This window comes from Ascaphus truei, unplaced genomic scaffold, assembly GCF_040206685.1.
Source record: "Ascaphus truei isolate aAscTru1 unplaced genomic scaffold, aAscTru1.hap1 HAP1_SCAFFOLD_358, whole genome shotgun sequence".
In the NCBI taxonomy this organism is placed as follows: domain Eukaryota; kingdom Metazoa; phylum Chordata; class Amphibia; order Anura; family Ascaphidae; genus Ascaphus; species Ascaphus truei.
This window is the reverse complement of record NW_027456596.1, coordinates 171,209-192,975: the sequence shown is the minus strand read 5'-3', so window position 1 is coordinate 192,975 and position 21,767 is coordinate 171,209. Positions and strand designations below refer to the sequence as shown.

The 21,767-nt window shown below is 47.0% G+C and overlaps 1 protein-coding gene across 1 annotated transcript in view; it reads right to left on the bottom strand.

Annotated features, from left to right (window-relative positions):
- Window positions 1-3,828: 3,828 nt before the first annotated feature.
- Window positions 3,829-21,767, bottom strand: part of LOC142483701 (C-signal-like) — a 74,952-nt gene continuing 57,013 nt past the window's right edge. Inside the window, exons 3-6 of the mRNA XM_075583723.1 lie at window positions 18,121-18,308; window positions 12,741-12,902; window positions 11,109-11,219; window positions 3,829-5,097 (exon numbers count right to left, since the gene is read on the bottom strand). Coding sequence (XP_075439838.1) covers window positions 4,984-5,097; window positions 11,109-11,219; window positions 12,741-12,902; window positions 18,121-18,308 — 575 coding nt within the window. The 3' untranslated portion in view covers window positions 3,829-4,983. The remainder of the gene's footprint in view (window positions 5,098-11,108; window positions 11,220-12,740; window positions 12,903-18,120; window positions 18,309-21,767) is intronic.

Here is a 21,767-nt window from a genome sequence, read left to right as displayed (position 1 = left end):
ATTGCCTTCTCCCTCCCCCCGTGTCTCTCTTGCACTCTCCAACCAGCTATTGTTTCTCCCTCCACCCGGTGTCTCTCTCACACTCTCCCTCCAGCCATTGTGTGTCTCTCTCCCTCCTGCCAGTGTCTCCCTCCCTCCCACCAATGTCTCTCTCATCCCCATCCCCATGTAGCTCTTTCACCCCCCCCCTCCCCATGTCACACTCACTCTCACCCCCCTTCCCATCTCACCACTCTCACCCCTCTCATGTCACTCACACCCTCCCCATGCCTCAGTCTCACACTCACTCCCCCATGTCCCAGTCTCACACTCACTCCCCATGTCCCAGTCTCACTCTCCCCACCCCCCCCATGTCCCAGTCTCACTCCCCCCCCCAATGTCCCAGTCCTCACTCCCCCCCCATGTCCCCAGTCTCACTCCCCCCACATGTCCCAGTCCCCCCCCCACATGTCCCCAGTCCCCCCCCCATGTCCCAGTCTCACTCCCGCCCCATGTCCCAGTCTCACTCCCGCCCCATATCCTAGTCTCACTCCCCCCCATGTCCCAGTCTCACTCCCCCCCCCCATGTCCCAGTCTCACTCCCCACCATGTCCCAGTCTCACTCCCCCCCCCCATGTTCCCAGTCTCACTCCCCCCCCCCATGTCCCCAGTCTCACTCCCCCCCCATGTCCCAGTCTCACTCCCCCCATGTCCCAGTCTCACTCCCCCCCCCCATGTCCCTGTCTCACTCCCCCCCCCATGTCCCAGTCTCACTCCCCCCCAATGTGCCAGTCTCACTCCCCCCCCCAGTGTGCCAGTCTCACTCCCCCCCCCATGTGCCAGTCTCACTCCCCCCCCCCATGTGCCAGTCTCACTCCCCCCCCATGTGCCAGTCTCACTCCCCCCCCCATTGTGCCAGTCTCACTCCCCCCCCCATGTCCCAGTCTCACTCCCCCCCATGTCCCAGTCTCATTCCCCCCATGTCCCAGTCTCACCCCCCCATGTCCCAGTCTCACTCCCCCCATGTGCCCAGTCTCACTCCCCCATGTCCCAGTCTCACTCACCCCATGTCCCAGTCTCACTCCCCCCCCATGTCCCAGTCTCACTCCCCCCCCCCCCATGTCCCTGTCTCACTCCCCCCCCCATGTCCCAATCTCACTCCCCCCCCCATGTGCCAGTCTTACTCCCCCCCCCATGTGCCAGTCTCACTCCCGCCCCACCATGTGCCAGTCTCACTCCCCCCCCATATGCCAGTCTCACTCCCCCATGTCCCAGTCTCACTCCCCCCCATGTCCCAGTCTCACTCCCCCCGCCCATGTCCCAGTCTCACTCCCCCCCCATGTCCCAGTCTCACTCCCCCCCATGTCCCAGTCTCACCCCCCCCATGTCCCAGTCTCACTCCCCCCATGTCCCAGTCTCACTCCCCCCATGTGCCAGTCTCACTCCCCCATGTCCCAGTCTCACTCACCCCATGTCCCAGTCTCACTCCCCCCATGTGCCAGTCTCACTCCCCCCCATGTCCCAGTCTCACTCCCCCCCATGTCCCAGTCTCATTCCCCCCCATGTCCCAGTCTCACCCCCCCCGTGTCCCAGTCTCACTCCCCCCATGTGCCAGTCTCACTCCCCCATGTCCCAGTCTCACTCCCCCCCATGTCCCAGTCTCACTCCCCCCCATGTCCCAGTCTCACTCCCCCCCCATGTCCCTGTCTCACTCCCCCCCCATGTCCCAGTCTCACTCCCCCCCATGTGCCAGTCTCACTCCCCCCCCATGTGCCAGTCTCACTCCCCCCCCATGTGCCAGTCTCACTCCCCCATGTCCCAGTCTCACTCCCCCCCATGTCCCAGTCTCACTCCCCCCCATGTCCCAGTCTCACTCCCCCCCATGTCCCAGTCTCACTCCCCCCATGTGCCAGTCTCACTCCCCCCATGTGCCAGTCTCACTCCCCCATGTCCCAGTCTCACTCACCCCATGTCCCAGTCTCACTCCCCCCATGTGCCAGTCTCACTCACCCCCTCTCCCCATGTCGCTGATTCAGGAAGCAACGAGATGCTGCTGTGTACTGTAGCACACTGTAGTACACTGTAGCACAGCGCAGCACAGCGCAGCACAGCGCAGCACAGCGCAGCACAGCGCCACCTAATGGCCAAAAGAAAAATTGCAGCTGCAGACGGCTTTTTTCCCTCTGCTCCTGGCAAAATCGCCGCTGCTTCCTGCGCCCCCCCTAAACAATCTTGCGGCCCCCCAGTTTGCGCACCGCTGCTCTAAGGGATACGTCGGGGGAACAATAAGACCATTGGAACAACGAATGATGGAACATGTCAGGTTTATTAGAACTAAGGATGTGAAACATCCAGTTTCAAGACATTTTGTGGAATGTCCCCAAGGTGGTCTTGCAAACTTTAGATTTATGGCTATTGAGCACTTTGAGATTTTGAAGCGAGGGGGTGATAGAATGAATATCTTGAACAAAATAGAAATGTTTTGGATGTTTTCTTTAGATACCCTGGCCCCACATGGCATTAATATTGACTGGGAATTGCAACATTTTCTGCAATAAATATTGTTAATATTGATTAACATATTTTTCTTTTTCCTTTTGTTTTTCCCTTATCCTTTCCCGTCCTTCCCTTCCCCCCCCCCCCTTTCTTTTCATTACCTTTCTTCCTATACTATTTTCTTTTCTTCCTTTTCTTAGGGTCTATATATATTTATTTTACAATAACAAAAAGATTGGATTAGGGCTTTTGAATTAAATAATACAATTATTAGCATGGTTCCTCTGGATAGGAGTTTCTGAGCTCTTTATAGTGTATTTATGAAATCGTGTATTTATGAAACATTAACTTAATATCTCTGATAAGATCATAATAATGATAAAGATTATCCAAGGATGCCTTTCCCACATTGACCATTTTTCCTCCACAAATGTCTTTACATGATATATACATTGTCCTGTTTATTTAATTAATGAATGATTTATGTCTGTTATTATGATGTTGTGTTTCTAGTACTTTAGTGATTTTTCTTGTATTGTGAGGATATACATTACAGTAATTGTTCTTTTGTTAGTTCTCACTATAATGTTGATAGTGTTTTAATTTTTATTGATTTATTCTGTGGGTCAATGCTTTGGAATTATATTTGTGTCTTATATATGTTGATTAGGAATTCATAGCATTGCCCCAGTAAGTTATAGGTTCTTGTTAATATACCCAGGTTTCCTTCCCTCTTCGGTTATATTATATACCTTACAAGCTGCTTTGTTTACATCTTCACGGCAAACGTCTGCAATCGTTTTCAATTGGTCAGACGGGCCGTTACGTCACATAAGAAGGAGGGTACTTTACCTCCATGCACTAAACTTATGTACGATGCAGTTCAGCTGGCATCAGATTGAGTTTACTAGCTCTCCGTCAGTGAAGGGGCGTGATGCTTCCCATTGGACGTTAGCAGTACAACGTCACGAGTGAAGAGAGGGAATTATGGGTATTTAAATGTTCGATCGGTTGTTTGTACTATGCTCTTTGATAAAGCGTGGGTTACCACGCGAAACGCGTAAGAGTGTTCTCTTACTGTTTTTTAACGTGCCTTCAATAAATTTTGACACCTAGTTCCTTTGCAGTTTTGGTTACACATTTTTTCCAGCAGCAGATGCACCGCCGTTTACTACGTTGCTTGCAGAGAATGTGGTGTAGCCTGTTCTGTTCGTGAAGTCTCAATAAAGTTTTTCTACAACCCGGAAGTGCCTTGGATTTTGTCACAGGCTGTGGCGCCGGATCTTCTTTCTTTGCAAGACACACTGGCTTTTATAAATATTAGATAAATAGTTCATAAATAAAGTACAACTATTTTGTGGTTATAAAAAATGAATTCTTTATTTTTTTTTCACATTGAGCCCCGACACAAATGTGATGTCTTCAAATGACTTATATAAAACTAATCTTGTGTTGGTCCCTTAATCCTTTGCTGCCAGAAAGGCCTGCCACACGTATCTTTCTTTGTGTTAGTGTGCGTGTATAAATCTGTGTGTATCATTGTATATATCGCTGTGTCTGCGTTTAGATTAAAATAATATTTGTAATCAGCGGCAAAACTGGGGAAACACTTGCACTAGATTTTTCAATGGAAAGAATCCCATTAATTTCAATGGAATTCCTTTTTCTTGGCAAATCGGCTATTTCTATGCAGCATTTTGGCTTCGTTTTGCAGCAGGAAACTTTGATAAACAACTGCATGAGTGTATCAGTGCGAGTATGTATGTATGTATGTATGTATGTATGTATGTATGTATGTATGTATGTATATATATATATATATATATACACATACACACACACACACACATGTATACACACACAATATTTTGTGTGTGCATCCGTGTGTTACACTGTCATTGTATCTGTGTGTTACATGATTGGTACAGTGGTTAAAGCGCATCAGGTCCGGGAATTAGGACTCAACAGCTATAAATGGCAGAGCGCAATTAACCCCTTCACTGGCACAGGGGCCAGCAACGCATTGCAAAGCACCTCTGACAGGGACGGGTTCAACAGGTATTCCAGACAGTAATAAAACATTAAACATTATAGCAGCAGCCCCCCTACTCTTTCTTACTTGATAGGAAGCCACTGTTCTCAGTTCTGGGGACCCCTCCATTCCGGAGATACTCATCAGTGAAGTTACTGGGTTGAGGGCTTCATCCAGGGAAAACAAAATGGCTTCCAAATCTTAGGCCAATCATCCCAACATCATCGGTTTCCTATTGGATGGCCAATTAAATCCCCATTAAAAACCGGGGTAGCAATACTGGTAACTTTACAGGTGAGTATCTCAGGAACCGGTAAGTCTCTGGAGTGGATAATAGCGCCGCTAAGCTCTGGAGAACCCCGTTTCCAATTCTGTGAAAAACAAAGTTTAGTTGGGGGGGTGGGGGGAAAGGTCGAGGGGATGGGGGCTTGCTGATTTAAAGAGACGTTTTTTATGTCCTGCACTTGTCTGCCTTTTCACCAAGGGATGGTATTTCCTTCCCAGTCCATTAGAATTCCACTCTGTTTCTCCGAGAGGCTGTCCAGCACTTTCAGGATCCCCTTCACACTCGCCTCGACCGTGAGGACGGCCTGAAAATGTAGAAATATAAATCAGTGGGGAGGGGGGGGGGGGAACAAAACAATTTATAGTAATGTTGTCTATATAAATGAATATTAGTTTTTTTTATGTAGCGTTCACTGCCTACAATGTACACAGCACTTTACATCGATGTTCATAAGCATGATAAGTCTCTACTCCAAAGATCGTATAATCTCATTCTTGTGCCCGAGTGACTTGCCCTTGGGGATTGGAACCGGTGTCACGGGAGACCAGGCAATTTACACCTTTTTACCGGGATAATTCACTGAGCAAAACAAGGTAGTAAAACAAATAGTCATTTATTCACTTAAAATAGGCATACACACAATGGGACACAAAATACAAAAGAAAGACAAACTTCCTGGGGGTCTGGGCTACAAAACTGGACTTTCCTAGCTTAAATGGAACATTAAACAAAGTCTTTGGCTGACTGGGCCTTAGCCCGAAATGTCCTAGAACTAAAATCGGCATGAAGTTCCTGACGCCACAGCTGTATCAGCTCCGGAGGGCTTGAAATAACTCGGCCACGACTTAGCTCCAAACGTCCTGGAACTAAAAATCGGCTACGTTTAATTCTCAGAACTTGGCCGCGAAAAGCGGGACTTAAATCTTTTGGTACATTCAAATTTGCCGCTGCTGTTCTGGCACTCAGAATCTCAACATCGGATTGGCTGAGGGTTTCTTATAGTATTTCAGAGTTCATTCATGAAATACTATAGCCAATCCGAGCATGGGAAAATTCCTACCAGCCAATCAGAGTGATACCAGTCTACTTAAGCCGGGCAAGCGGTTCTTTTGAATCGGCCAAGGGCATGCGTCAACCTGGCACCTCAGCCACTTGGTATGCAGAAGGCACCCGCTGATTTAGGCTCCACATAGTCTGCTTGGGCAAGTGATAGTCTGAGGACATTTCATTCAGCCCAGGACATGGATACTCAAGCCTGAATCTCCTGCCCAAATGTTTTTCACACCTCTGGCATCCTCTGAGGCTTTCATGTCCGGGACCTGAGTAGACTTGATGGCACCAAGCTTGGTAGCCAAACGGTCTCTCGGAACCTTGGACCTGAAAGTCCCAGCTCATTATACCGTGCAATGTACCTTAAACACACTGTTTAATAAAATGTACTTTCCTAAGTCTCTTGGTTACGGGGGATAGAATAAGAATCTGCCCTTTTATTCTTAGTACACATATTCCTCACACACTGCAAACCTTACTTAGACTTTAAAACTCCTTGCAAACTTGTGTATGGTTGGAGTAACCCCAGAACCTCTATACTGGGTTCTGGGTGACTTGGGATCCCCCCTTTACTTAGGGACCCCAGGACTGTTCTAGGGATACCTCACACCCCTATGCTCTATTTACCTTTCTGGTCTGTGCTGAAGCAGGGAGCCCTAGCGGCGTTTTGAAGGTGGGATTTTGACCGGAACAATGTGCTTATATGTATCCGGGATTCCAACCTGATTCCTGGGTACATTTTTGGGGTATCCAGCAACTCTGGACCCTGACTACCTAGGCACAATCTGACAAGACTTTCTCCGCAACCCCCCCCCCCCCCCCCCCCCTGAAACTCAGCCTAGCAATCTCTGCTTGCTGGCACACCTGGAAAGGTAAAAACACCCATACATTATTTATTGTCACATAATTTCCCACAATGCATGCACAATAAGCAGGTTCAAGAGCTGACACTCTAGAACCCCAAAACATGGATCAGAGGTAACCAAACGGGCTGAAACCGTTATTGCGAGCCTTGTTACCCCCTCACCGTCACAACCAGGTATACCCACTTCACAGGAATTTAGATCCTCACTGAGGGCCTCCGTCAGCCCGTTACACCTCTATCTAATTAAGGGGTTCTCAACCTTTTTTAAACAGGGGCACAACAGAAGGATTGTTCAAATCTCAGGGCACCTCTGCTCTTCAGATGTTACTCATCCCTTCCCCACAACACACGCCCTTCGTTTCACACCCACCCACACTTGTTTTACACACTCCCCCATCACACATCATACTCACCCTTTTATTCAACACACCACATGTATCCCCCATTCTTTACCCAGCACAGTTACCCTCTTTCTTAATCATAAACATGACATTCACCTCCTCCCTCTTCTTGTACTTACACCACACACCTCCCCCACCCCCACACTAAGCACTCACCTTCCTCCCCGCACTAAGCACTCACCTTCCTCCCCCTCCCTCTCTAAGCACACTTCCTCCCCTCCCCACACTAAGCACTCACCTTCCTCCCCCCCACACACTAAGCACTCACCATCTTCCCCTTCCCACAATAAGCACTAACCTTCCTCCACCTGCCCATACTAACCACTCACCTTCCTCCACCTGCCCGCACTAAGCACTCACCTTCCTCCCCCCCACACACTAAGCACTAACCTTCCCGTCATCCCCCCTCAGGCACCAAAAAATAATAATAAAAAACATAGATTGTCAGCTCTACGGGGCAGGGCCTGTGTCTACAAAATGTCTCTGTAAAGCGCGATGTAAAACTAGCAGCGCTATACAAGAACAAACAATAATTATGACTTATTCCTACAACAGGAAAAGGAGCCCCGTCTCTCTGGCAAACAGTCGTACAGGTTTTGCCAGACCCTTCCCTCATCTCTGCAAAGCAGTTCTTTGCCTAAAACTTGCCGGGAAAGTTGTACAGTTCATGTAATTCTTTACATAACCGCCGTTCATGAACATGCGCACATCATTTAAGTGGGATGGGGTCTTTATTTAGCGCTACACCGTACGGAGTGTACGTAGAGAGATTTATGTATGCTAGGCGCAGTACTGTTCTAGAGAGGGGCTGTGTATGGTTTTGTCACTATACAATGTCTGTATCGTGTCCCTAGTCTCCAACAGAAGTAATGTAAAACGTTATGTACGGATGTAGCCGGGCGGAACTATTCCGGAGCCGCTGCGGTTTCGTGGAAGGTAAAAGCCACAGCTGCCTAAGGCTGAGTCCCCGCTAGCGCTGGCGCTCAAAGTATGCGTGGCAGGTGTCCTGCGTCTGCTCGCGCGCTTGCGGGGGGGAGGGGAAGGAGGGGAGGGCGGCATTGCCGCATAGTGAGGTATCCCTACATCTCAGCCCTAATTTCTCGCTATGCACCATCCTGACTCTTGCGTTCTGCTCAAGGATGTCTTCTTTCTACCCCCTTTATATCTAAAGCCCTCTCCCGCCTTAAACCTTTCTCACTTTCTGCCCCGCACCTCTGGAATGCCCTTCCCCTCAGTACCCGACTAGCACCCTCTCTATCCACCTTTAAGACCCACCTTAAGACACACTTGCTTAAAGAAGCATATGAATAGCACTGTGGATATTCTAAACACGATACATAATGCTTGGCCCCCTGCAGATGCACTTACCAGAACTCCCTCCTCCTGTCTCTGTACATTCTCCCTACCTACCAATTAGACTGTAAGCTCCTCGGGGCAGGGACTCCTCTTCCTTAATGTTACTTTTATGTCTAAAGCACTTATTCCCATGATTTGTTATTTATATTATCTATTATTTATTTGATTACCATGTGTATTACTACTGTGAAGCGCTATGTACATTAATGGCGCTATATAAATAAAGACATACAATACAACGCATTGCGTGAGCAGGGACTTGCATATATATATATATATACTAGCTGAGAGACCCGGCGTTGCCCGGGATGTAATGTTCCCGCTCCTCTCTGTCTCCTCTCTCCTCCCCCCTCTCTCTGTTTGTCCCCCATTCACATCAATCCAGCCCCCCCCTCCCTCGTTTACAGCTCTGTTTGTCCCCCTTTACAGCTTCATGCAGTGTGAGTGCGTCAGTCATTGTGTGTGCGTCAGTCAGTCAGTGTGTGTGTGTGTGTGCGCGCGCGTCAGTGAGTCTGACGCAGAAACACAAACACACACACAGACTGAGTGACGCACACACACACACACACAGTCAGTGTGTGCGTGTGTGTGTGCCTCAGTCAGTGTGTGCGTGCGTGTGTGCCTCAGTCAGTGTGTGCGTGCGTGTGTGCCTCAGTCAGTGTGTGCGTGCGTGCGTGCGGCAGTCAGTCAGTGTGTGCGTGCGGCAGTCAGTCAGTGTGTGTGTGAGTTTGCGCATAAGTCAGTGTGTGTGTGTGTGTCAGTGTGTGTGTCAGTGTGTGTGTGTGCGCCAGTCAGTGTGTGTGTGTGCGCGTCGGTTAGTCTGTGTGTGTGTGTGCGTGCATCAGTCAGTGTGTGTGTGTCAGTCAGTGTGTGTGTGTGTGTGTGTGTGCGTGCGTCAGTCAAAGTGTGTGTGCGTGCGTCAGTCAGGGTGTGTGCGTGCGTCAGTCAGGGTGTGTGTGCGTGCGTCAGTCAGGGGTGTGTGGTTGCGTCAGTCAGGGGGTGTGTGCGTGCGTCAGTCATGGGGTGTGTGCGTGCGTCAGTCATGGGGTGTGTGCGTGCGCGTGGCAGCCAGACGGTGTGTGTGTGTGTGCACGTCAGTCACTCTGTGTGTGCGTCAGTAAGGGGTTGTGTGTGTGTGCGTGGCAGTCAGTCAGTGCTTGTGTGCGCGTCAGTGAGTGTGTGTGCGTGCGTCAGTCAGGGTGTGTGTGCGTGCGCCATTCAGTGTGTGTCAGCCAGTCAGTGTGTGTGTGTGTGTACCTCCTTGCGCCAGCCGGTGCTCCCGGCTGCGGGGGGGGTGGTTGTGTGTGGGGGGGGTTGTGTGTGTGGGGGGGTTGTGTGGAGGGGAGGGGTTGTGGGGGGGGGAGTGGTTACCTCCTTACGCCACCCGGTGCTCCCGGCCGTGGGGGGGGGGGGGGTTGTGTGGGGGGGAGGTTACCTCCTTGCGCCACCCGGTGCTCCCGGCTCGGCCACGGTGGGGTGTGAGGGGGGGGGGGGTTACCTCCTTGCGCCACCTGGTGCTCCCGGCCGCGGGGGGGGTTGTGTGTGGTGGGGGGGGGGAGGTTACCTCCTTGCGCCCCCAGTGCTCCCGGCCGTGGGGGGGGTTGTGTGTGGTGGGGGGAGAGGTTACCTCCTTGCGCCCCCGGTGCTCCTGGCTCGGCCGCGGGGGGGTTAACTGCTTGCTGGCGCTCCCGGCGGTAATACGGGGCCGCGATGAGAAGAGCTGAGTGGGCAGGCGGCGGCGTGTGAGAGGCGGCGGGAGTTTTGCTGGCAGCGTGTCGAGAGGTGAGGTGGAGGAGGCTTGGCGCCGGGGAGGCTGAGGTTTGCGGTGAGGGGGGGTTTGCGGTTAGGGGGGGCGGGGAGTTTGCGGTGAGTGGGAGCGGGGGGGTTTGCGGTGAGGGGGGGCGGGGAGTTTGCGGTGAGGGGTTGCGGGGGTTTGCGGTGAGGGGGGGCAGGGGGTTTGCAGTGAGGGAGGGCGGGGGGTTTGTGGTGAGGGGGGCACACACACACACACGACGGGAGTGAGAGGTGGTGGAGAGTGGGACTGGCGCAGATCCGAGGAGAGTGAGTGAGTGAGTGTGTGTGTGTCTCTCTCTCCTTTGGCCCGTCACTACGCCTCAGGCCAATGAGAGGTGTGCAAGGGCGGCCGGGGCAAGGGAGCAATCTCATTGGCCTGGCCCAAGGTCCAATGTGATTGCCGCTAGGGACACAGGGAGGGACACAGGGAGACACATACAGACACAGCCACATATGACGGTTTCAGAAATATATACAGTAGTAAGAGATGTGTATATATATATATACACAAGTCACCTCGCCAAGCGCCGCCCGCTGCCGGGGGGATGTCACAATCGCTTTCCCCGGCAGCGGGGAAACAAGAGCCGCTACATCTGTAATTTGGGTAACTTTGGGAGCAGGTTTTCCTGGTAAAATATTTTTATAAATAAAAGTTTCAACACTTTTGTAAATGTTCTTATAGTTATTTTAAAGGACATACAAATATTACACACTGTTATGTTTAATTTAAATAGGATTTCAATTGACTTTTTTCAATATCTATTATCGGGATCAACGACAGCCAAGTCATTAGTTGTCAAAGGGCTACATTTTTGGGGTGCTTTTTTGGTACCGCAGCCGTATACTCACACCAGGTCCTCCCAGGTCAGTCTGTACCCATCCTGGGTGGAGGGCAGTGCACAGAATGCCATCCTTCTTGTACCCCAGTGACTGGCACTTAGTCAGCATATTCAGGGCAGCCTGCAGAAAGGATCATGGTAATATGGCATCAGGTGAGTTTAACCACAAAACCAAACACCCTCAGTTTGCAATGTCCTGCAACAGCATCAGCACGGTTGGAAATGAAACAGAAATAACATAATGGTATAATTTATAGGCAAGGATCCAAGACCTTGGGACTCCCTTGCAAACTATATAGCAACAAAAGGTATACAGTAGAACTACTATTGATGAGACACCAAGTGATCAAAAGGAATAGATGTGTTGCAATTAGCAAGAGGCCCAGCATCTGTAAGCAGAGTAAGACTCCTAAAATAGAGGTTTATCCTATTTTAAGTAATACTCATTCAATGTCTAATAATGGTAGTATTGTATAACAATTTCTCATTATTGATACTATTAGAGTATAATAAGCAGGATATCCCTATATGAACTACTCATTCTAATATACATTGAGATAGGGACTTCGTGACTAAGTGCTATCCCCGTGAGGATTAACGTTTGCACTGGTAATTCCAACAATATTAAAGCGTGACTCAAGACAGCTTCTTTCTATAATTAGGACTCTCACAAGAGAAGAAGAATTTAGGATTCCCCCTTCCTGACAATTTTATTTGAATAAATACTCTCAGTAACTACATTCTTATTTGAATCTATGATTACATTAAAAGTTGTTTTATTATATCATTAGGTCTAGGTGAAGTCTTCTGTCTCTGTTTTGTATATATCTTAATACTACCCCACCCCTTGCACCTCCCTAAACTGTAATTAGGCTATAGCAAGAGTTTCCTGGGTTTGCTTTTTGAATTACTTTATTTCCAAGCTTGCTTCATTGCATAGCCAGTTAACCAACCCCACACTGAGGAGACCCATTAAGGTCGAAACAGCTGTCTGTGGGTGGGTTTACTGGCTCTGCATCTTAACCCTGGCTGTGCTTAAAGCTGTGACCATGCAGCAAGCTTAAGCCTATAGGGAACCATGTTAAAAATGGTTTTGAAGCAAAAGGTAACGGTGTGCCCATTTGCATGTCATTTCCCAGAATCCCTTGCTGCAGTGGAAGTGCTGTGTGCTGGGTGATAATGGTGAAAGGCGGTTTTGCAGACCTGCCTAAGACATGCAAATGAGCATACAGGAATATTTGAGATACAGTATATATATATATATATATATATATATATTTTTTTTTTTTGTTTGTTTTTTTGTACTGTTCAAACTCACCCCCCCCCCCAAACATTCACTATAATTATTAGGGCACTTCTGGGTTGTAACAGTTATAACTGCACTCTAGCTCACACATAGCACATATTGTGTTTCTTACATTGGAACCCTTTAGGCACCTCATATACTGTATGTCACACACCCCATGCTGTTGGCTGCAGCATTTTGTTTTCCTCTTCTCTCTATGCGGTGGCCCAAATATTGTATATAAATATATATATAATTCATACATGAATACAGACCCTTTTGAGGCCTCAAGGGTCGCACATGTGGCCCTTAAAGTATATCATGTGACGTGCCACTGTTGTGCAGTATATACCATACCTTGCTGCAGCGGTATGAGAGCACAGGGAATAAATGCATATTCTCAGGAGTTTTCTCAATGGATCCCCCCACTGTAGACATGTTGATTAAAGCCGCTTTGTGGCAGCCCAGAGGCTTCTGGGGATTTTCCTGTGCAGCTTTCTTCAGGACCGGCAGGAAAGCCTGTAAAATACAGTGTGTCACCTACAGTTTTTCTACAACATGGCGAACATACCGCTGCTCGCTCCACCGCTGCTTCCGCCGATCTTTATAAAGAGTTTGAAATATCAGCAACAACTCTGGCTGAAGTTTCAGCAACAAACGTTATCGGGAAACGATCTAAATTGTTCAACATTTTGTTTTTTAAACTGGTGACTTACCGGCCCGCAACTTCATTTTTAAGTTTTTCAAGTTTGGTAGAATTTCAAAAGCGGAATTCATCGAATATACGAGGCCCATCTTGTTGCAATCTTTTGGCTCAAAGTGAACCTTTTCGACGACCCAAAAAGGGCACGTTCACAAAGTTCACTAACGCAAGTGAAAAATGGGCTTATCTCTAAGGGCCTCATTCAGAAAGCCTCGATAAGGCCCTTATCGAGCACTTATAGACCAAAATGGCTACTCGTATTCAGAAAGCCTCGATAAGTGCTCGATAACTGCCTGTATCGACACAAAATTTTATCACCAACAGAAATTCCTGGAAACAAAGAACAACAGAAAATACTTGGAAACAAAGTACATTTTTTCTTTTCCACCAACAGAAATTCGCCAATTGAGCGGCGATCAGCCGCTTATCGACCATTTTCTGAAGGATCATAAACTCGCGCGATTCAGAGACCAGCGAGTCGGCTGTCACGGCCTATCGCCGCCCATCGCAGCCCTAAAAAGGCGTTCTTCTCCCCAAATCCAATTCACCTCAAACTTTTGGTAAATTGGTGGGGAGATGGCCTCGATGAGCTGCGATGTGTCGGGACTTAGAAAAAATCAGGCCCTTTTCCTGCCTCGGATTGATGCCAGGGGTCTCCGGAGCGGATAGCCAATAATAGCAGCTCCGGACCCCCCCGGCATGCATCCGATGCAGGAAAAATGCATGAACAGCAACTTCATTACCTTAGCGGCTAATCGCTAAGGTAATGAAGGGCTAAAACACCCGTGCCAGGCTTACAGTAAAGACAAACAATACAATACAATACTGTGGCTAGCGAGGGTGGGTGAAGGGGGAATTCAGCCCTTAGTGTCTGTTTAGGCCTTGCGGGGGGACTTAACCCCTTCATTACCTTAGCGGTTAATACTGCTAAGGTAATAAAGGGGTTAACCCAACCACTACCCCCTACAAGGTCTCAACACCCATCCTTAGGGCTAATACCCCCTTCATCCATCCGTGAGGCCTAAGCACCCACCCCGGACTGACTATACCCACCCTGTATCCATTGAGTAGTATAGTGGTACATCATACCCATATAATAACAATATGGGCATGATAAGCCTCTATAGCACTCAATGGGCACCCTAATTACAATACATTAATGCACAAGACACACAATAATAAAACATAAGTAAACTCCAAAAAAACATACTTCACTAAATATAAACAGTAGCCAGCTAATCCAATCAATACAAGCAGTAACAATATCAACAATGAATTAATTAAACCATTACCCAATCAAACCAATTAATTCCTAAACCAACTCAAAATGAATAGTAACACTAACCAATCCAAACAATGAATTACTACAACATTAATGAATGTAACCATTAAAAGAAAGACAAAGAAATAAATTAAAACAATCTCTGAAGTAACCATAAAACACATTAGCTAACATAATATAACATTAAGTACAAGCGAACACCAATCGCAAACCTTTTATTACATTAAGCATGAACAAACAAACAATCACATCCACATAATAAACTGTAATGAAAAAAAGCAACAGCAATAACAAGCGAGAAATGCCCCCCCAAATATAGGCATAATAATGTATTAATCTGTACCCTAAAGAGGTACCGATTAATATATTATCAGTCAATGTGCCTTCCCCCAAAAAATCAAAAAACACATCCAAAGAATAAACCTGTAAAAAGAGACATTTACAAACATTGAATATATTACTTACCATTAGAAGCGGTGGCCCTCCGACTCCCGGGGTAACAGGAAGCTCACGTACCTTGAAGGCCTCCAACAGCATCCGATGCCATCCGCCATGAAGATCCGGCTCAGGTACCCCAATCTTCTTTTTTCTTTCTTTAATCACCTTCTTCTATCTTTATCTGTCACCATTTCTTGTTCTTCTTTCTTCATCTGTCAATCCAAAATACCCCATGGTAAATCCCAACCGATGTTGTCTCGTCGGCTTCTTCGGCTCAAATGAGGCGTCACGGCCTTAAATAGGGCTTGTGACATCACATTTAGCCTCAAAATGGTTAACAGCCACCTGATTGGCTGTTAAAACCATGTTCCGACTTCAATTTTTTTTTTGGACATGACGTCACTTAAAGGGAATGATGCCAGACAATCAGAATGGCTGTACTTCATTTGCCTTTAAGATGACGTCACGAAGCCGGCGTCACATGGTATTTCAGCCAATCAGATCGTGGGAACCAAATTCCAGACTCTGATTGGCTGAAATACCCTGTGACACAGCGGCCATCTTGGATTTAGTGACATCATGTTAAAGGGAATGATGCCAGCCAATCAGAATGGCTGTGCTTAATTTGCCTTTTAAGTCGGAACATGGTTTTAACAGCCAATCAGGTGGCTGTTAACCATTTTGAGGCTAAATATGACGTCACAAGCCCTATTTAAGGCCGTGACGCCTCATTTGAGCCGAAGAAGCTGACGAGACAACATCGGTTGGGATTTACCATGGGGTATTTTGGATTGACAGATGAAGAAAGAAGAACAAGAAATGGTGACAGATAAAGATAGAAGAAGGTGATTAAAGAAAGAAAACAGAAGATTGGGGTACCTGAGCCGGATCTTCATGGCGGATGGCATCGGATGCTGTTGGAGGCCTTCAAGGTACGTGAGCTTCCTGTTACCCCGGAAGTCGGAGGGCCACCGCTTCTAATGGTAAGTAATATATTCAATGTTTATAAATGTCTCTTTTTACAGGTTTATTCTTTGGATGTGTTTTTTGATTTTTTTGGGGGAAGGTACATTGACTGATAATATATTAATCGGTACCTCTTTAGGGTACAGATTAATACATTATTATGCCTATATTTGGGGGGGCATTTCTCGCTTGTTATTGCTGTTGCTTTTTTTCATTGCAGTTTATTATGTGGATGTGATTGTTTGTTTGTTCATGCTTAATGTAATAAAAGGTTTGCGATTGGTGTTCGCTTGTACTTAATGTTATATTATGTTAGCTAATGTGTTTTATGGTTACTTCAGAGATTGTTTTAATTTATTTCTTTGTCTTTTAATGGTTACATTCATTAATGTTGTAGTAATTCATTGTTTGGATTGGTTAGTGTTACTATTCATTTTGAGTTGGTTTAGGAATTAATTGGTTTGATTGGGTAATGGTTTAATTAATTCATTGTTGATGTTGTTACTGCTTGTATTGATTGGATTAGCTGGCTACTGTTTATATTTAGTGAAGTATGTTTTTTTGGAGTTTACTTATGTTTTATTATTGTGTGTCTTGTGCATTAATGTATTGTAATTAGGGTGCCCATTGAGTGCTATAGAGGCTTATCATGCCCATATTATTATTATATGGGTATGATGTACCACTATACTACTCAATGGGTATAGGGTGGGTATAGTCAGTCAGGGGTGGGTGCTTAGGCCTCCCGGGTTGGTATCGGGTCAGCGTGGGTTAGTAACTGCTAAGGTGATTAAGGGGTTAGGGACCATTAAAATGTCTTTATTATGTATATACTGTATATGCTTTCTTGCTACAGAGGATAGAGGGACCTGCTGTTGTGGTAAGTATAACTGTATTTATTTACTTTATTTTTGTATGCTAATGCAGTGATTAATAATGGGCAAATAATCTATTATCCATATCTGGATAATAGTTATTTTGCCCATTACTGTACTGTATGGGTTTGGTCGTAGGGGGGGGGGCGTGTATTGATGTTTATTAAAATATTTATTGATATACATTTCTTTAATAGTGTAGATGTGCAGGGGGTCTCCGGAGATGAACCACATTTGTTTTATGTCCGGGGTCCCCGTGCTTCCCAAGATACAGGCCCCTTTATGGGGTGCCGGCATCCCTCTACATTGAAATGTCCCGCGTCACGTGACCGGGACATTTCCTTGCATAGGAGATACCGGCACCCCATAAAGAGGCCTGTATCTCGGGAAGCAGGGGGTCCCCGGACATAAAACAAACGTGGTTCAGCTCCGGAGACCCCCTGCACATCTACACTATGAAAGAAATGTATATTTAAATAAATAATTTTCGGGCGACATTTCCGCTGGGAGAGGCGGCTCTCTCAGAGCCGCTCTCTCAGCAGCAGAAATGAATCGCTGGTTCAGGCCTTTTCAGAGGCTCGAGGCTCTCGCTGGCAGCAACTCGCCCGTTTTGGGAATTTTGCTATCACTGGTAATCGAGCCTTTCTGAATACCGTGATAGCAACACCCAAAAAACAGTAATTTTAAATTCCCTGGCGATATTTTTTAGCAACCCTCTCTGAATAAGGCCCTAAGTGTTTCCCGTTCTTTATTCCCAGATACCCTGTTTGTCTCTGTCAGCTTCCTTCTGGGCAAAAGGAGAACCCTCTGATGTCACAGCGTTACACCCTTGATGTTATTGGACGCCACCTTTATTCCATGCCCACTGATGCCACAGTTCTGATCCCTTTCAACACTTTTGAATGTTATCGGTTCAGCTTAATAATAACAACTTGCCTTATCTCTGGGACCAATATGTCTATTACAATGTTTCGTCTTAAGAGGCATAGGGCCATCTGTACTCAGCAGTACTAAGCATTAAGGCCTCATTCAAATGCAGGGGCCTCATTCAAATGCAGGGGCCAAAAGATGCATTATAGCAGCAATCCCAAAAGCCTCTATGAGTTTAACTCCTATAACGTTAGTATCTTGGCCCCTATATCGTTTATAGGGTAAAAGACCGATTTCCCTAATTTTGTGTGGCTGTGGTTACCATGGTAACCATTAGATGGCACTCGGCTCGTGGGAGAGCTCCATTTTACCCTCCCGGTCACTAAATATTTCAACCACTTTTATCATTTGAACGAAGCATCGAGTAAGAAGAGATCTCATAAAGTTAAATAAAACCAGCAATCAGCCCTGACTGCTCTTCTTTAAGGCTTAGCACCACTTAGTAAATCTGACCCAATGTCACAGTTATCACGGGTATATCTGCAGTAGCAGTATAGGAATAATCATCTTTTTCCTATAGTCAGTTTGTGATCAGGACCTTACCTTTGTCACCAATAATGGGCCGACAACGTTGGTGTTGTACACATGCAAAAAGTCTTCTGCGTCCGCGGACTCCAGCGTGCTCGCTGGCATGATACCGGCGTTGTTAACCAGGACATTCAACCCGGCTCCGTTCAGATGCTTCTCCACCTCTTTGGTGGCTTCTTTGACACTGGCGGGATCTGTGGCTTCTACAGACACGGAATTGGAATGATCATGTTAGTTGTTTCACGAGAATGATAGTGAAGAAATTATACATAATGAACCAATCCCACTTTTTACCGGATGGGAATTCCAGGTCCAATGGCGCTGAGCTGCTCTATTTCTAGCTCCTGAGGTGCGCTTTCAGTCTCCCATGTCACGCTGGCCTATAGGAAGCCGCAGCATCGTCTGTTGCAGTTTCCTATTGGCTCGCGTGACGGGATGGATTAAAATCCCAGGAAACCGGCCTGCACGTGTATTCAATGGATCAACCACATTCCCACCACCACCGATTGTGAAATGTTTAAACGGACCAACAAGAGCGCTCCTCCTCCCACATATTTTGATATTAATATGGGTAATAATTATTTTGAATATTAACAATATTTTTGTATTGTATTATTGTTGTTTTAATTGTGTTGGTTATATTGTTCTTCTCCCGACCATTTACCATTTAATTTTATGAAGACATTGATATGTCATATATTATTTGTTGTGAATGGACAAATCAGAGTCCTTAAACATTGCTTGTGGGTTACAAACCAAAGTCTAAAAAATGATTGTCCATTACTATTATTGTTATATATTATTTCTACTGTTATTATTTCTGTAATGTATTGTGAATTTAATTATGTTGGCTGTTTTTTTTTGTTCCTAACCCAAAGCACCCCTTCTTCTTTGTTCTGTAAGCCCCCCCCCCACCCCACCCCACCCTGATTATAAGTGAAAAACAAATAAAAAAACTATTTGAAACAAAGAGTGTTTTTCGCGCGTGCACAGGCTGAAGTAAAGACTGGAAAGTTCTGCACACACTATCACATCTTCTTGACGCGGAAAAGAACCTGCAACCCACATACACTTTCCTGGGTCTAATACACCAGCAGGAACAGAGCGCTCTCTCCGTGTAGCACACAGGCTAGGGATGAGCTCGCTGTACATTACACCAGCAGGAACGGAGCACTCTCTCCGTATAGCACACAGGCTAGGGATGAGCTCGCTGTACATTACACCAGCAGGAACGGAGCACTCTCTCCGTATAGCACACAGGCTAGGGATGAGCTCGTTGTACATTACACCAGCAGGAACGGAGCACTCTCTCCGTGTAGCACACAGGCTAGGGATGAGCTCGCTGTACATTACACCAGCAGGAACGGAGCACTCTCTCCGTATAGCACACAGGCTAGGGATGAGCTCGCTGTACATTACACCAGCAGGAACGGAGCGCTCTCTCCGTATAGCACACAGGCTACGGATGAGCTCGCTGTACATTACACCAGCAGGAACGGAGCGCTCTCTCCGTATAGCACACAGGCTAGGGATGAGCTCGCTGTACATTACACCAGCAGGAACGGAGCGCTCTCTCCGTATAGCACACAGGCTAGGGATGAGCTCGCTGTACATTACACCAGCAGGAACGGAGCGCTCCCTCCGTATAGCACACAGGCTGGGGATGAGCTCGTTGTACATTACACCAGCAGGAACGGAGCGCTCTCTCCGTATAGCACACAGGCTAGGGATGAGCTCGCTGTACATTACACCAGCAGGAACGGAGCACTCTCTCCGTATAGCACACAGGCTGGGGATGAGCTCGCTGTACATTACACCAGCAGGAACGGAGCGCTCTCTCCGTATAGCACACAGGCTACGGATGAGCTCGCTGTACATTACACCAGCAGGAACGGAGCGCTCCCTCCGTATAGCACACAGGCTGGGGATGAGCTCGCTGTACATTACACCAGCAGGAACGGAGCGCTCCCTCCGTATAGCACACAGGCTGGGGATGAGCTCGTTGTACATTACACCAGCAGGAGACATTAGAAGTAACGGGGCAAAAGGACTGAAATGTTTTATACATTTGCACAATGGATTTCTAGTCTCGAAATCCGGATGCCTGGGAAGGCGACAACTCACAGATCCAACCATGTGATCTGCTTCATCAACGTGTATTTTTTTGTTACATGGTGCTGGAGGGGCTGCCAAGTTATTCAAACTTTATGGAAAGTCCCTGTTAAAATTTGATAGAAGCTAAAAGAAAGTTATGCTCCGTATGCCCATGGTATGTATCAGGGACTTGCTCTCTGCAGTTTTAACGGGCAGTCCCACATAGCAGGCAAAACAAGTACAGCGCAACCCCGTTACAACGCGATCCGTTACAACGCGAACCCGCTTACAACGCGATGCAAGCGTGGCTCCCAATGTTCGTATTTATGAATACTTTACAACACGATTATTGGGATCTTAAATACTTTATTGTACAATGCATACAATTGTACATTATTTCTAACGCGATCCGCTTATAACGCGATGTGATTCTTCGGACCCCAAGCACAGCGTTATAAGGGGGTTGAGCTGTAATAGTTTCACTTATTTGATATGTTGCTATTTTCTTTTCCGGGCCCTATGTTATTCTCATATTATCTGTGCAGAAAAAAGCTGCAGGTTTAGCGTTCCCCGGAGCCGCGGAGTAAGCGCGCTTTGTTGCTGCTCGGGGTAGGCGAGTTCAGCGGGGGGTCCATTCTTGAGGACTGGTGATGGGAACCTCCGGGTTAACTATTAACATTAAAAATACCTCATCTTTTCTGATATTCTGACCAATTACCTACATTTAACCAACGTGCCACTGTGCCACCGTGCCACTGTGCCACTGTGCAAACCGAGTGTTTCTTTGTGTAGTTATTTTACTGTTGTATTTTTAGCAATTTCACCCTATTAACGCCTCATCCACAAAGATAAGGTGTGAGTTAATCCAGGGGCTCAATCAGTCCCTGCTTCAGCTCAGGTGGCTCAATCAGGTGCTCAGTCGTGTGCTGAAGCTGAGATATCCTCAAAACCTGACCTGTGGGGGGCTCTTGAGCCCCTCTGAATTAACATGCCTGAATGGGCATTAACTCCCATTGACTTGAATGGCTGTTAACGTTCGTTCGGCTGCGCTATCCTGCAACAGACCTTGTTGTATAAGCCCCTTAAAGTCTGCGGTTTAATTCTGTAAACATCAGTTCCTTGTAAGTTGCCGCCCGGGAGGTTAAAGGGGCAACTGCGCTTCACCCTCGAACAAGGACACAAGCGCTCAGGAAGCAGGTACATGCAAGTTATGCCAACGTGATAACAATATAAAGCCTCCCGGCTCAGACACGCAGGCATGTATTTACATTCCAGGTGTGGCTGTAAGAGGAAAACTGGCAAAGCAAACGTTATCAAGGGTTTGGCCCGTGGGAGAGAGGCAGGAGGACAAGGGAAAACTATAGAAAGGCGGGAGAAATAGAACTGACGGAGAGAGGGGAGAAATGGAGCTTTTGATACGGTTTCACACAAGAGGTTGGTGTACAAAATAAAGAAAGTTGGACTCAGTAATAATATATGCACCTGGATTGAAAACTGGTTGAAGGACAGACAACAGAGGGTTGTCAGAAATGGAACTTTTTCAGGTTGGGCTAAAGTCGTGAGTGGAG